General features: G+C 40.7%; 1 protein-coding gene across 1 annotated transcript in view; it reads left to right on the top strand.

Annotated features, from left to right (window-relative positions):
- The first annotated feature begins 2,226 nt into the window (after positions 1–2,226).
- nckap1l (NCK associated protein 1 like) overlaps positions 2,227–16,331 on the top strand; it is a 20,412-nt gene continuing 6,307 nt past the window's right edge. The window contains exons 1-20 of the mRNA XM_053653216.1: positions 2,227–2,386; positions 3,746–3,856; positions 4,012–4,104; positions 4,324–4,380; positions 4,475–4,617; positions 6,313–6,403; positions 6,601–6,738; positions 7,243–7,291; positions 7,646–7,802; positions 9,610–9,666; positions 9,748–9,844; positions 10,004–10,113; positions 13,359–13,491; positions 13,911–13,992; positions 14,113–14,171; positions 14,800–14,945; positions 15,060–15,192; positions 15,600–15,719; positions 16,011–16,150; positions 16,236–16,331. The exon at positions 16,236–16,331 is cut by the window's right edge and continues 36 nt beyond it. Of these exons, the coding sequence (XP_053509191.1) occupies positions 2,297–2,386; positions 3,746–3,856; positions 4,012–4,104; positions 4,324–4,380; positions 4,475–4,617; positions 6,313–6,403; positions 6,601–6,738; positions 7,243–7,291; positions 7,646–7,802; positions 9,610–9,666; positions 9,748–9,844; positions 10,004–10,113; positions 13,359–13,491; positions 13,911–13,992; positions 14,113–14,171; positions 14,800–14,945; positions 15,060–15,192; positions 15,600–15,719; positions 16,011–16,150; positions 16,236–16,331 (2,102 nt within the window). The 5' untranslated portion in view covers positions 2,227–2,296. The remainder of the gene's footprint in view (positions 2,387–3,745; positions 3,857–4,011; positions 4,105–4,323; positions 4,381–4,474; positions 4,618–6,312; positions 6,404–6,600; positions 6,739–7,242; positions 7,292–7,645; positions 7,803–9,609; positions 9,667–9,747; positions 9,845–10,003; positions 10,114–13,358; positions 13,492–13,910; positions 13,993–14,112; positions 14,172–14,799; positions 14,946–15,059; positions 15,193–15,599; positions 15,720–16,010; positions 16,151–16,235) is intronic.

Genomic DNA, 16,331 nt, shown 5'->3' with positions numbered 1-16,331 from the left:
TAATATTGATATACAGAGATACTGATATACTGAGATACCGATATATTGAGATATTGAGATACTGAAATACTGATATAATGAGATACTGTTATTCTGAGATACTGATATACTGATACATTGAGATACTGAGAAACTCAGATACTGATATTCTGAGATACTCATACTGCTGTACTGAGATATTGAGATACTGATATACTGAGATTCTGATATAACGAGATACAGATATAATGAGATACTGGTATACTGATCTTCTGAGATACAGATATAATGAGATACTGGTATATTGATACACTGCCCTCCATTAATATTGGCACCCTTGGTAAATATGTGCAAAGAATGCTGTGAAAATTTGTCTTTATTTTTTAACCTTTTGATCTTTTGTTTAAATAATTCACAAAAATACTCTGCTCTCATGGATATCAAACAATTACGAACACAAAGCAGTTAACAACTAAAATCTTTGTTTAATATAGACACCCTTTTATCCAATACTTTGTGCTAGGTCCCTTTGCCAAGATAGCTCTGAGTCTTCTCCTATAATGCCTGATGAGGTTGGAGAATACATGGCAAGGGATCTGAGACCATTCTTCCATACAGAATCTCTCCAGATCCTTCACATTTTGGGGTCCACTCTGGTGGAATCTCCTCTTGAGTTCACCCCACAGGACTTCTATGTGGTTCAGGTCGGGGACTGGGATGGCCATGGCAGGACCTTGATTTTGTGATCAGTAAACCATTTTTATGTTGATTCTGATGTATGTTTTGAACCATTGTCCTGGTGGAAGATCCAACCACGGCCCATTTTAAGCTTTCTGGCAGAGGCAGTCAGGTTTTCATTTAATATCTGTTAATATTTATAGAGTCCATGATGCCATGTATCCTAACAAAATGTCCAGGTCATCTGGCAGAAAAACAGCCCCAAAACATTAAAGAGCCACCACCATACTTAACCGTGGCATGAGGTACTTTTCCATATGGCTACCTCTCTGTGTGCTCCAAATCCACCTTTGGTGTTTATTGCCAAAAAGCTCTATTTTGGTTTCATCTGACCATAGAACCTGATCCCATTTGAAGTTCCAGTAGTGTCTGGCAAACTGAAGATGCTTGAGTTTGTTTTTGGATGAGAGTAGAGGCTTTTTTCTTGAAACCCTTCCAAACAACTTGTGGTGATGTAGGTGACTTCAGATTGTAGTTTTGGAGACTTTCTGACCCCAAGACGCAACAAACTTCTGCAATTCTCCAGCTGTGATCCTTGGAGATTTTTGGCCACTTGAACTGTCCTCTTCACAGTGCTTTGAGATGATATAGACACACGTCCAATTCCAGGTTGATTCATAACATTTCCAGTTGACTGGAACATCTTCTTAAATTTCCTGTTGCTAGTCACCCAGGTATACCAGAAATTGTTTTTTAAATATTAATTGGAATATACTTCAAGTATATTTTTGTCATATGAATTCATAAGGGTGCCAATAATTGTGGCACATATATATTTAACAAAGGTTTTTGGTTTTTTTTAATAAACCTGTGTTTGTAATTGTTTGATATCCATGACAGCAGAGTATTTTTTGTAAATTTTTTGAACAAAATATCAAAAGGTCAAACAATAAACATAAAAACAAATATTATTGAGTATACTGATACAGGTACATCCTACATCTCCTATTGTATGGTATATACTGATATCTTTAGATACTGATATGCTGAGATACTGATATACTGAGATACTGATATACTGAGATACTGATATACTGAGATACTGACATGCTGATATACTGATATACTGAGATACTGCTATACTGATATACTGAGATACAGAGATACTGATATACTGAGATACTGAGAAACATTCAGTAATATTTAGTCATATCATACAGTACAGACAATTAAAGTGTATATATATATATATATATATATATATATATATATATATATATATATATAGATATATATATAGATATATATATATATATATATAGTGTTTTTGTTATTCTATTAGTACATGTATCTTACAAATAAAGTATTATTATTTCTATTGCTATAATATTTTATTTGTTAATTAACTACATAATAACAACAGAATAATAGAAATAAACTGGTCATAAAATAGTTTTATTAAACATGGTTCATCAGAATGTTTATGATAATAAACGTAACAATCTGCACATGGAAAGCTCATCATTTACTGGTCATAATTAGCTCCTCCTCTTCACAGTGGGTGTGGCTATAATGTTCCTCTGTGAGTGTGAGTGTGTGTGTGTGTGTGTGCGTGAGAGAGAGTGTGTGTGTGTCGATCATGGCTTACCAACTAAAACTAGCAGAGAAACTGGTGGTTCTCAATGAGCGGGGAAGAGGAGTGTTAATCCGCATGAATTACATCAAAAAGGTCAGAAATATTCAGTTACTAAATAAAAAGTATTATAAAAATATACAGAAATGTTCTTGCAAAGGCTTCTTACCAACGCCCCAAAAAAGAGGAACCTGATGGACAGTAATACCTCCTCACAGTGTGAACATTTATCAAATGCATTTATAACTGTGATTAAATGTTTGTAACTAAACTCTTTGTTTATAAATAATATTGTATTAATATTAATAATTATAGTGTATAAAAATGCAGATTTAGTGCAGGATTAGTGAATTAATTGGCTTTATCTATATACATCAGTTTATTAGTATCAATCTCTTTATTGACCTGCTTATCAGTGTTTATATAAAATGTGTGAGTACAATAAAATAAAATGTACATTTGTTTATGTGTTAAATGGTATAAAGAGTTTGTTATAATTCAGAGATCATCAAAAAGGAAGTGCAAACAGGAAACCAGCAGCTCGACATAAACCACACACATTCACACACATATACACGCACACAGACACACACAAGCTCTCGCTGTCTCTCTCTCTCCTTGTGTATTGTATGAGAGCCATTTTGTGGGACTGTGAGTGAATGTAGTGTAATGTTGTGATAAACGTGATCCTGTCCAAAGTGGTGGTTTTTGTTATGTCAGTGTCTGCGCTCCTAGCTTCCTATTTTCAAACAGAAACAGAATGAGATTAAACTCTACTTCAGCACACAGTCAGAGTGAGAGTTCAGTTCAGTGTAAAGGAGAAGGAGGAAACTTTAGAATGCTGTTTAAAGAGGAATCACAATGTAGAAACACCATTTTCTCCCAGTTACACCTCTTCATAAAGGATATTAACATTCTTAACTACAATTAACTCCATTAAGGGTAGTGGTTTAAAGCAATCATAATTTTATTAATATTTCAGATTTAAGACAGTACATCACATCCGTAATTTTTATTTTTTTTTAAATCATATGTATGTAAAAGGAACCAAGTCATGGTGTATGTTGGTCAGCAGTGAGAGAGAGAGAGAGAGAGAGAGAGAGAGAGAGAGAGAGAGCGTTTACAGGATATAATGATATGGCATAAACAGATTTGAGAATAAAAATATTTTGGTAAACTACAGATATTAGAAGTAAGTGAGGCAGCGTGTTAATGGAGAGAAGTGCATCAGGGTTTTGCTGGGATTCAGGGTCAGAGTTGAGGATGATTTCATAAACACGTCCCTAACCAAACATCTCAGTGTGTCCAATAAACTTCATTTATCCGAGAACACTGAGTTACTAATCAACACTACATGATTAAAAGACAAACTAAATAACTTCTTCTTTTTTTCATTTTAACAGCCCTGTGTTATTAACTGTGACCTAAAATGAATATTTCTCCTGTTTCTTTAAGACGTGTGCGGATCCGAAACGACGGCCTGCGTTTTTCACTGATAAATCAATGGAACCTGCAATAAAATTCATCAACAGGAAATTTCCGAACATTGACTTCAGAGGAGGAAGTGTAAATTTCACACAGTAACACACACACACACACACACACACACACACACACACACACATACTGTGATTATGGGATGCATTTTTGTTCAGCATGATGTCACTTCATAATAAAAACCTGTTCTGAGTTTTGTCCATGTGTTTAATGTTAAATTATAGCAGCAGCTCAGCAACGTTCAGAAACAGAAATCAGCCATTCTGGAGGCTCTCGGCAGTTTTTATGATTCTTTCATCGATGTCTTGGAGTTCAGGGTGAGATTATTTATCATTCAGCTTTAATTTTTAAAAAAGTACAAAAACAGGAAAAAAACAAATAATTTTACAGATAATTTTATTCTCGGTACAGAAATATAATAATAATAATAATAATAATAATAATAATAATAATAATAATAATAATAATAATGATGATGATGATGATTAAACTCTGTTTAAAAATCCAAAGATTCAAGATTTTATGTTTTACTTCAGGATCATGTTTATGAGGTGCTGAACACCATCGATGCCTGCCAGTGTTTCTTTAACATCGTGAGTGATGGAGAGGATTTTCCCAAAAGCACTCAATAACACTGTGATTATTTTATTAATCATTGTTATAATTCTAATAAATAAACTGTTACAGGCGGTGAACTATGACTTCACTAAGAATTACCTGGACCTGATCAGCACCTACGCTTCCGTCATTTTAATGCTATCACGCATTGATGATCGAAAAGCTCTGATCGGGATGTACAACTGCGCATACGAGCTCTCAAATGGCAGCAGGTTAAATAGTCACACACACACACACACACACACACACGACTACTGTAATAACAGTAGTGGTAAAGGTCTGGTTAAGGTTGTGTCCAGGGACTGGACTTGAACAGCAGTAAAGCTTCAATCCTTCAAACTGACTGTCCCTCAGTGATGGAATGAGCAGGTTTGGGGAGTAACGGAGTACATGTGACGGTGTTACGTAATCAGGATAAACACTGGTGACTGTAATCCGTTACATTTACGTCGAGAAACAGAGTCAGATTACAGGTAGATTTAGTAAAAATGGGAATATTATCAGGATTACAGTTGTTCATTTAAAACCAAAGAAATGAATCTTTTTACAGAACACAATATAAACAGCTGCATGATTATAGTTCTGGTTCTCTCTCCCCAGTCGTGACTCACGTGAACAGCCTCCTGGTGCATAAATTTTGCGCAAAGTTAATTTAATAGAAATGAACACAAATTGTTCTCGGAAATGTTTTTGTTAGGGGGACCGTACGTCCTATTTTCCCGGACATAGTCTCTTTTCCGGACCTTAAAAAAGGGTCTAAATTGAGAAAGTGTCTGGGATTCGGCTTTAGTTTCATTATGATGTGTTTATGGTCTAATACTGCATCATGTGTACGCATGTTTGCATTGCTTTAACCCTCTCTGTAAATCCCGCCTTCTCGCACATCGACTGGTCAATTATAAAAGGCTCACAAGAATTATTGTCCAAATTCCTGCCTCTCAGCCGTTATCCTCCTCTCAGCGAGCACTTGAAGGTGAAGCGATGTCGTGTTCGGCGTTAAACAGTTACTCGACAATAGCAGCGAATGAAGCTGTCCCGAGTTGAAACAACGCCCATGACCATATAAGGTCATTTTTAATTTCATCTCATCACACTGCTTCGTATTACATGGCCATTTAAATGTGTAAATGATGGCAGAAATTACACTCGCGGCATCTAATATTTTATTTTATTCCATTAACATTCAAAAGAATGTAGGAATTGTTATATATTTGTCTGATGCTAATAGTGTGTCTTTTTCAGTTTATTAAAGTCTGCATTCATACTAACACTGTAACGCTATTAATCCCCCCCCCCCCGCCAAAAGACAGTGATCTTTTATTTATTTATTTGTTTGTTTGTTTTATTAAAACAAATCCAAACTTTGAACACATTTTTAAGACCTAAAATATGCTTTAAATAAAAGCCCAATATGATTTTAGATATATATACACATATACAGATGTGGCCTTGAAGTAATCCAAAAATAATCAAATTACACTACTTTCATATCGTGAGACTTGGATGACATTTTTTATGAAGTAGTTTATAATTGTAATTGAATAGTTTTTAAAATTAACCCTCCCAACCCTGGGAATGAACTTCCAAAATCAATCCGGATATCTGAAGACCCACATCTTTTAAAAAACATTCTCCACGTACTCTGGCTCTTACACCTCGACTCTATGCACTCTGCTCCTCTAGAACTTAATTAAAGTTAATGTATGGTAGCATTACTGTACTGTTCTCCACTTGATATATCACATTGCTTGTATTTCCTCATTTGTAAGTCACTTTGGATGAAATCGTCTGCTAAATGAAAAAATGTAAATGTAAATAAAGATTTGTCTGGAAACCAAAATCAAATTGTGTTTGTAAGTCTGATGTTTGATTCTTTATTTAATTCAGATGTTTTGTCATTTGTGCAGTGACCCATCGTTTCCTCGCCTCGGACAAATGATCATTGAGTACGAAAATCCTCTAAAAAAACTCACTGAGGAGTTTGGACCACACACCAAGGTACACACACACACACACACACATACACACATACATACATACACACACACACACACACACACACACACACTCACCTACCTGACTCTAGCTTCACCCATCACTCTAACAGTATTCCTTCATATAGCCCCGATCCATAATCACAGCTTCTGAATATAACGGTGAGCGTGTGTGTGTGTGTGTGTGTGTGTGTATGTTAGTCAGTGACAGAGGCTCTGGTGTCGCTGCAGTTTGTTTATCCTCGAAGGAACCTGCAGGTGGAGCAGTGGCGCAGTGCTCAGCTTCTGAGCATCATCAACACACCAGCGGCCATGATCAATCCCGAGACCAGTGACACGGTTCATTACCATCTCATTATATTATTATAATACATTCCTGATCAATCAGACCTGTGACACGGTTCATTACGATCTCATTATAATATTATAATACAGTCCTGATCAATCAGACCAGTGACACGGTTCATTACCATCTCATTATAATATTATAATACGGTCCTATTCAATCAGACCAGTGACATGGTTCATTACCATCTCATTATAATATTATAATACAGTCCTGATCAATCCCGAGACCAGTGACACAGTTCATTACCATCTCATTATAATATTATAATACGGTCCTATTCAATCAGACCAGTGACACGGTTCATTACCATCTCATTATAATATTATAATACGGTCCTATTCAATCAGACCAGTGACACGGTTCATTACCATCTCATTATAATATTATAATACGGTCCTGATCAATCCCGAGACCAGTGACATTCATTAAGTGCATGTGTGTTTGTGTGTGTGTGTGTGTGTGTGTGTGTGTGTGTGTGTGTGTGTGTGTTACAGATGGCATGTGAGTATTTATCTGTGGAAGTGATGGAGCGCTGGATAATTTGTGAGTGCATTTTTTATAATATAACAATAAAGAATTAGTTTTTCAGTGTGTATTATTTTACATTTTCATACCAGATTTAAATCCTCCTGTATATGAGTCTGCTATGTAGATGATGACAGGAATGTAATGTATGGTATGGTATTGTATTAATCAGGATGGTTATTGTATCAGTGGAGGGACTTGGTGTCTGTAGTCAGTGACTAAAGCTGAGAAACTTCGTGTTTAATATAGCGATAGTCTGCTTAATTTTTTTATGGAAACATTTTGATGGATTTTCTCTGTAAATCACCAGCACATGTAGTGAACCATGATCTGTGATTAGTAAAGCAGTGCGTGTGTGTGTGTGTGTTTCAGTGGGATTCCTGTTGTGCCACAGCAGTCTGGCAGCAAACGCTGTGTCTCTGGATTTGTGGAAAATGGCTTTACGCAGCGGTTTTTACGTCACACTCATCAGAGATGAAGTTATTAATGTCCACAAAATGTCTGAGGAACATTTCGACAACATCAAAGGGTGAGAGACTGTTCAATTCTCATTCTCATACTTTTGTGTGGCATTTTGACAGTTTGCTAATCTCATCTGTGTGTGTGTGTGTGTGTGTTCTGTTCAGTCAATTATCTGTACTGTGTTTAGACATTACATACACATTACAGACTAAGGGAAAGTTAAATAATGTGACTGTCAGTTTTGACAATCAGATTGATGATTAAATTAATTATCAGTTTTATTTGTTTTTATTTCTTGTTTATTTTCTGTCTTACTTGTTTTACACTACTTTATTTTATGTCTTTATTTTTATGTCTTTGCTAAAGCTAAAGGACAACTTATCTCCAGAATTAATGCCTGTTTTTCTACTTGAGGTTCTATGCTATGTGGCTTTAGTCAAGTCAAGTGTGACTCAGTTAGATCATCAACCGATGGTAAACAAAGATGCTGGCTTTGAAACGCTCCACACAGGAGGTGCAGAGGCAAATGCGGAGGCAATAATAACATGCACTGTCTTGCTAATAAGATAGATGCATTGCACTACTTGTTAGATCTAACAAGGACTGTGCTCGCATCTCTGAATTCTGCTTCGTATAATTGTGGCTAAACTAAAGTGCACCTGATGCATCTCTTCACCTTACGGGACATCAGCTGTCCAGAGCAAATCGAAACAACACACTGTCTCCCCGACATTTTAAAGTTCTGTTCCTCAAACCTGGAAGCCCTTTTAATTCACTGCAAGCCCTTCTACCTACCAAGGGAATTTCCTTCTGTGATTACGGTTGGAGCCCAAATTCCACCTCAGTCTAATGCACAGTACAGCACAGCGATCACTTCATGATCTGGAAAATAAATTTCCCAACAGCAGCCAGCACCAGATACCTGAGGCTGTGGAAACATTGAGGGACTTCCTGGACGCCATTGATTGGGAGGCATTGGAAGGCTGGTGTAGCAGTATTGTTGAGTAGACTGATACAGGTACATCCTACATCTCCTATTGTGAAGACATGTGCCTCTCTAAGAAGACCGTTATGAGGTACAATAATGACAAACCATGGTTCACTTAAAAACCGAGCGTGCTCAGATCGAACAAAGACCTGGCCTACAGATCTTGTAACAGGGAGGAATTCAGCCTTGATATATGGTGGTTTAACAGCACACTGAGAGCAGTAAATGACAGACATAAGGAATATCTGGAGAGCAACTTTGCAGAAAACAACAGCAGAGCTGTCTGGAGCTCCTTGAAGCGACTCTGCAACTTCAAATCAATTCAATTCAATTTTATTTGTATAGCGCTTTTTACAATAGACATTGTCTCAAAGCAGCTTTACAGAAATATCAACACGGAATACAGATATTAAAGGTGCGAATTTATCCCAACTGAGCAAGCCACTGAGTGGAGATGGTGGCAAGGAAAAACTCCCTAAGATGTTTAAGAGGAAGAAAGCTTGAGAGGAACCAGACTCAGAAGGGAACCCATCCTCATCTGGGTAACAACAGATAATTTGAAAATCAAAGAGCCCCCAAACAGCTGCCTAACCCAATCTGGCCAACCAGGTGAACCAGTTTTAATGCCATTTTGACCATCGATGACGCCTACACACCTGTCGCCTGCACATCAACAATATCTCGCAACATCAACGCATGCTCCAGCAGTAAGAAGACTCCCCTCCATCCTCCCGTGCACTGTCTGTTGTTGTTGCTGCACTGTACGTTTTAATGTATTGTTTAATTTTTCACACTGGCCCCAAAACCAATGCCTGTGAGCACAACTTATAGTGATTCTGATTCTGATCAGAGCAGTAAATAGTCTGATTTCCTTTTCTCTCTATAGTTACAGTAAACGAATTGCTGATATTAAGGAGTGTAAAGAACACGCAACGGCTAACTGGTAAGTTACACATTAATGGTGTTTATTATGTATTTATCAGTGAAGATGAATAAATTCTGGGCTCTGTGTTAAACTGCACAGTGGAGCGATTCATCGGGAGAAACGACACTTCCTGAGAAACGCTTTAAAGGAGCTGACGAAGGTGTTGGAGGATCAACCTGCTCTGCTTGGACCAAAGGTCAAAAAATCCAGTGAACTTTCATTTCTTTTCAGCGTGAAATCTGTTCTTCCAATTATATTAATTATATTTAGTTGTTCATGAGGTGACATAACACATTTTAGTAAATATTCATTCAGTTATGCTCATCTCTCCTCATTTCTCTCTTTTCTCTCTCAGGTGTTGTTTGTGTTTATGGCTCTGTCATTCTCGCGTGATGAAATCTGCTGGTTGGTGCGTCATCATGAAAATGTCCCAAAAACTAAAACTCCTGAAGATTACACTGATGCGTGAGTGTGAGCAGTTTTAAAAAAAACAAACAAGACTGTCTTTAAAATGTCTCGTTTCTAACATAAAAAAATTCTAAAAATGTAATAATAATATTAATAATAATAATAATAATAACTCATTTAAAATTTAGATTAATTGAAATTAATTACATTTTATAATTAAAATATAATACAATTTAAAATGTCTAATTAATTTAACTGTTACGGAACAAGACTTGGACAGGAAGTAAGCGCAGGAGGGAGGTCTTTATTTGATACTTAAGCAGAGGACATGGAACGGAAACACTAATTGAACTAAGGCCTGAACACTCCTTAAACTAATACATGAACGTTCTTTAATCCAAGACATGAACCCTCCGTAAACTAAGACATGAACATTCTTTAAACTAGGACGTGAACGTTCCTTAAATTAAGACATGAACCTTCCTTAAACTAAGGTAGGAAACACTCATCTAACTTAGGCATGGCATGAACACTCTTAACTAAGGCATGACTTGAACACACAACTAGGGCATGACATGAACACTAAACTTGCTTGGCTTGGTGTTGCTTTGCTGCAACTCTTTAGCTTTGTCTCTCTTAGTCCAGTCCCGATTCGTGTGGGTAGATTCAGTTTAGTTCAGGTTAATGCCGCACGATGTGCGCAGCAACATGAGGAGTTTAAATAACTCACATGATTAATCTAAACCAAAGACACCTGGGTTAAATCAAGGACATCCTCCAACAGAAACTAGAACTCGGGCAGGAAGCGAATGACAACAAAGAGTCACGTGAGCCACATAGCAACCGTGCCGCAGTGCCATCTGCCGGCAGTGACGTAACAGAACCCCCCTCCAAAGGCGCCCTCCCGGAGCGCCAAAAAACCCCCCTCCAATGGGGGTCCAGGGCCCCTGTGTAACTGGAATGACTCGGAAAACAGAGCAGCCTCCGCCGAGCAGCAGACAGTCGGAGCACCACCCCCAGCGGGACTGAAGCTCGGGGTGGCGCCCCCAGTGGGACTGGGGCATTGGGCGACGTCCGCCACGGGGCTGGAGCTCAGGGCGACGTCCTCAGCGGGACTGGAACGCTGGGCGACGTCCTCAGCGGGACTGGAACGCTGGGCGACGTCCCCAACAGGACTGGAAGGCTGGTTGACTTCCTCTGTGAAGCAGGAAAGCAGAGAGACGTCCTCCTCAGCGCAGATAAACAGAGCACTGTACTCTGTGGGGTAGGCGAACGGAATACTGTCCTCCGCGGAGTAGTCAAACAGAGCAGCGTACTCAGCGGTGCAGGAAGGCAGAGGGACCTCCTCTGCGGGGCTGGACAGCAGGACAGCTTCCTCGGCTGGGCAGGTCAGCGGGACAGCCTCCTCAGCTGGGCTGGACAGCGGGACAGCTTCCTCGGCTGGGCAGGGCAGCGGGACAGCTTCCTCGGCTGGGCAGGGCAGCAGGACAGCTTCCACAGCAGATGAGACCTCCCCGTAGGTCTCTGGCCGGAGCTCCGAGGTCGCCGGGTTGACCTCCGGGGGGAGCTCTACAGCAGAGACCTCGCCGTAGGCCTCCGGCCGGAGCTCCGAGGTCACCGGGTTGACCTCCGGGGGGGAGCTCCACAGCCGAGACCTCACCGTAGGCCTCCGGCCGGAGCTCCGAGGTCGCCGGGTTGACCTCCGGGGGGGAGCTCCACAGCCGAGACCTCGCCGTAGGCCTCCGGCTGCAGCTCCGAGGTCGCCGGGTTGACCTCCGACGGGGGCCCAGAGGTTGCCCTGTTAACCTCGGGCTGGAGCTCCACAGCTGAGACCTACGGGGAGGTCTCAAGCTGGAGCTCTGAGGCCACCATGTTGACCTCAGATGGGAGCCCAGAGGTTGCCATGTTAACCTCGGGCTGGAGCTCCACGGCGTCGACCGGAACCTGAAGCGAAGCTGCTGCTTCTATCCGGTCCAGCCATGTATAATAGAGGTGGAATGGCCAGTCCTCCCTGTCCATTACTTCGATTCCCCTCTCCAGTATATCCAGGTGGTTTGCTTGCCCCGGCTGCGAGAACTCCTTCAGAAAAAGTTCTGAGAACTGGGTGACGTCATAGAGGACACTGGACCCTGAACGGGCCAGCTGCTCTGCCAAATCTTGGGCCGGGCCATAGGACCAGGATACTAGGAAGCCCAGCCACTGTTTCTTGGTAGGCTTGGGGGCCGCCAGGCTTGCAAAGTACACCTGGCTGTGAAACAGGAACAGCAGTGGGTGGGATCCCCACCCATACGTTTCCAGCGGGAGTTCAGCGGCCTTCCTCTGTGGAAACTGCATGGACTTGTACTGCGGCCAGTAGTCCGAGCGCCTCCCGACCAGGTGCTCTCCTGCTACTTCCTTGCTCGGTCGCGGCATTCTGTTACGGAACGAGACTTGGACAGGAAGTAAGCGCAGGAGGGAGATCTTTATTTGATACTTAAGCAGAGGACATGGAACGGAAACACTAATTGAACTAAGGCCTGAACACTCCTTAAACTAATACATGAACGTTCTTTAATCCAAGACATGAACCTTCCGTAAACTAAGACATGAACATTCTTTAAACTAGGACATGAACGTTCCTTAAATTAAGACATGAACCTTCCTTAAACTAAGGTAGGAAACACTCATCTAACTTAGGCATGGCATGAACACTCTTAACTAAGGCATGACTTGAACACACATCTATGGCATGGCATGAATACTCAACTATGGCATGACATGAACGCACAACTATGGCATGGCATGAACACTCAACTATGGCATGGCATGAACACTCAACTATGGCATGACATGAACGCACAACTATGGCATGGCATGAACACTCAACTATGGCATGGCATGAACACTCAACTATGGCATGGCATGAACACTCAACTATGGCATGGCATGAACACTCAACTATGGCATGGCATGAACACTCAACTATGGCATGGCATGAACACTCAACTATGGCATGGCATGAACACTCAACTAGGGCATGACATGAACACTCAACTTGCTTGGCTTGGTGTTGCTTTGCTGCAACTCTTTAGCTTTGTCTCTCTTAGTCCAGTCCCGATTCGTGTGGGTAGATTCAGTTTAGTTCAGGTTAATGCGGTGGCGGTGGCGTAACATTAACACAAATGTTACATTTTTAAGTTCAGTTTTTACATTTGAACTTAATATTTAAATATTAACTATATTAAATATTTAAATAAGTATAGCAGGACATGTTCACTGCCGGTACGTGATGAATATGTAAATGTGGACTGTGTCGCTTGCAGGCTGATGGCAGAGCTGCTGTTCTACATGGAGAAGCTTCGAGCTCTTCTGCAGCGTTATAGCTCCGTTATTCAGCGTTACCATCTGCAGTATCTCTCTCGCTTCGATGCTCTTATACTCAACGACACTATACAGGTATGAATGTATAGAATGCATAGGATGTAGAATTGTTTGTTGCTGCTGTGAATGTACCACACGGATACTCTAAAGATGCTCTCACTTGGATAAAGACTGAACTATTAAAAACAGTTTAGACCCGAGTGTCATTCATTATACAGTGGACAATATCACTTGGATGATTTAGATGTAGAAGAGGAATGATTTATAATCGCACTATCTGGTGTCACCCAGATGAGGACAGGTTCCCTTTTGAGTCTATTTCCTCTCAAGGTTTCTTCCTCATATCGTCTCAGGGAGTCTCACCTCACCACCTTCGCCTCTGGCTGCTCATTTGGCATAAATTCATACGTTTAAAATCTATATCTGGATTTCTGAAAAGTTCACACACCTCAGCCTGTGATTAAGTGACAGTTATAAACGTTTATGATTTTCAGAGCATCGTTGTGTGTCCTGAAGAGGAATCAGTGCTCATGACGTCGTTTGTCTCTGATCTGAGCGCACTCACACTCAAACAGCGTAACTTTTATCCCATTATATTTACATTTATAATTATTAAAATATTCAAATGGCCAGTGTTTATCACATTATATCTGTGTTTAATTAAAATATCTCTTTGTGATTTTGTTTAATGTGCAGTGGAGAGTGGCGATGAACTGGATTTTAGAGCTCTTAGACTTGACTGGTTGCGATTACAGGTACTGGACCGACACTGAGCACTTAAATACCATTACACACAGATGCAGAGCACTTAAATACCATTACACACAGATGCAGAGCACTTAAACACCATTACACATGACACTGAGCAGTTAAACACCATTACACACCGACACTGAACACTTAAGCACCATTACACATGACACTGAGCACTTAAACACCATTACACACGACACTGAGCACTTAAACACCATTACACACGACACTGAGCAATTAAACACCATTACACATGACACTGAGGACTTAAACACCATTACACACTGACACTGAGCACTTAAACACCATTACACATGACACTGAGCACTTAAACACCATTACACACAACACTGAGCACTTAAACACCATTACACACAACACTGAACACTTAAGCACCATTACACATGACACTGAGCACTTAAACACCATTACACACGACACTGAGGACTTAAACACCATTACACATCTACACGGTTACAAACACATTAAAACACCACTGAAATGTCCATCTTGAATGTGCTTCTGTCCTGTGAGTGTTTTTATTTTATCCTATTATATTCTAATCATAACGTGTTATTTGACTGTGTTATAACTGCTGTATGATTCGTGTGTGTGTGTGTGTGTGATTAGGCATACACGAGTGTGTCTAAAGCCCCTTTAGCTCTGAAGGACTATACTGATCTCGCTAAAATCATGAACATGACCCAGTTTCACACCCGAATGATGGACGACTTGGACGAACTTCTCACTGAGACGGCCGATTTGTCCATACTCGGGTACACACACACACACACACACACACATACACACACACACACACACACGTAAAACCTGAAACACACACACATAAATAAAACCTCTGTGTGTGTGTGTGTGTGTGTGTGTTTCAGGTTTTACCCGCGAGTGTATGAGCGTTTGTTCTCTCAGAGCAGTGATGATGCATCGATGCACAGATATCTGATGGCCTTCCCAATGACCTGCTCTCACTTCAGCCACTGCACACACACACTGTGTCCTGAAGAGGTATGTAACACACACACACACACACACACACACACACACACTGTGTCCTGAAGAGGTATGTAACACACACGCATACACACACACACACACACACACACACGTACACTGTGTCCTGTAGAGGTCTGTAAATACTCCCCCAACCCTAACCCACACGCATACACGCACACACATACACACACACACACATACACACACACACACACACACACACATACACACACACACACACACATTCACACACATACACACACATACACACACACACACACACACACACACACACAGACAGTGCCTTCAAGAGGTCTGTAAACACGTCCCCCCAACCCTAACTCACATGCATACACACACCCACACACACTGTGTGTATGTGTATCTATGTGCATCTATGTGTCTGTGTGTGTTTGTAGGCAGAGATGATGGAGAAACACACCCTCAGGCTGTGTGTGATGTTCCTGGAGCAGATCGCTAATCAGACGTGTTCAGTCTTTCTGGATATTTCTGCTGAACACAGTAACCTGCATGAACAGGTGCGCGCACACACACATGCACACACACACACACGTACACACACACACACGTACATATATACACACACACACACACACACACACACAAACCTGTGTGATAAATTCATCCATTTGTGTGTATATGTGTGTATGTGTGTATGTATATATGTGTGTATGTATGTATGTGTGTGTATGTGTGTTTGTGTATGTGTGTGTGTGTGTGTGTGTGTGTGCGTGTATGTGTATATGTGTGTATGTGTGTTTGTGTATGTGTGTTTGTGTATGTGTGTGTGTGTGTGTGTGTGTGTGTAGTTGTTGCCTAAACACTCAGCTGAGACGATCAGTACTGCGCGCAACAAGAAAATGAAAAAACCTCCACCGAAGAAAGGAGAGCCGGTGAAGAACAAACCTGGAGCTGAGAGTCAGAGAAAGAACAGATCTGTCGTTACCACGTCAGTCACACACACACACGCACACACACACACACACACACACTGATCATAATGTGAATAATGTGATTACGGTGTGTGTTGACAGGATGGATAAACTGCATGTGGCTCTGATAGAGCTCGGCTCCTCGTACAGTGTGTGTTCAGAGTTCAGTGTGTTTAAACACCTCATAGTTCCTGCAGA

The sequence above is a fragment of the Ictalurus furcatus genome, chromosome 21, assembly GCF_023375685.1.
Source record: "Ictalurus furcatus strain D&B chromosome 21, Billie_1.0, whole genome shotgun sequence".
In the NCBI taxonomy this organism is placed as follows: Eukaryota; Metazoa; Chordata; class Actinopteri; order Siluriformes; family Ictaluridae; genus Ictalurus; species Ictalurus furcatus.
The sequence above is the reverse complement of the archived record's forward strand: the minus strand, read 5'-3'. Positions and strand labels throughout refer to the sequence as shown.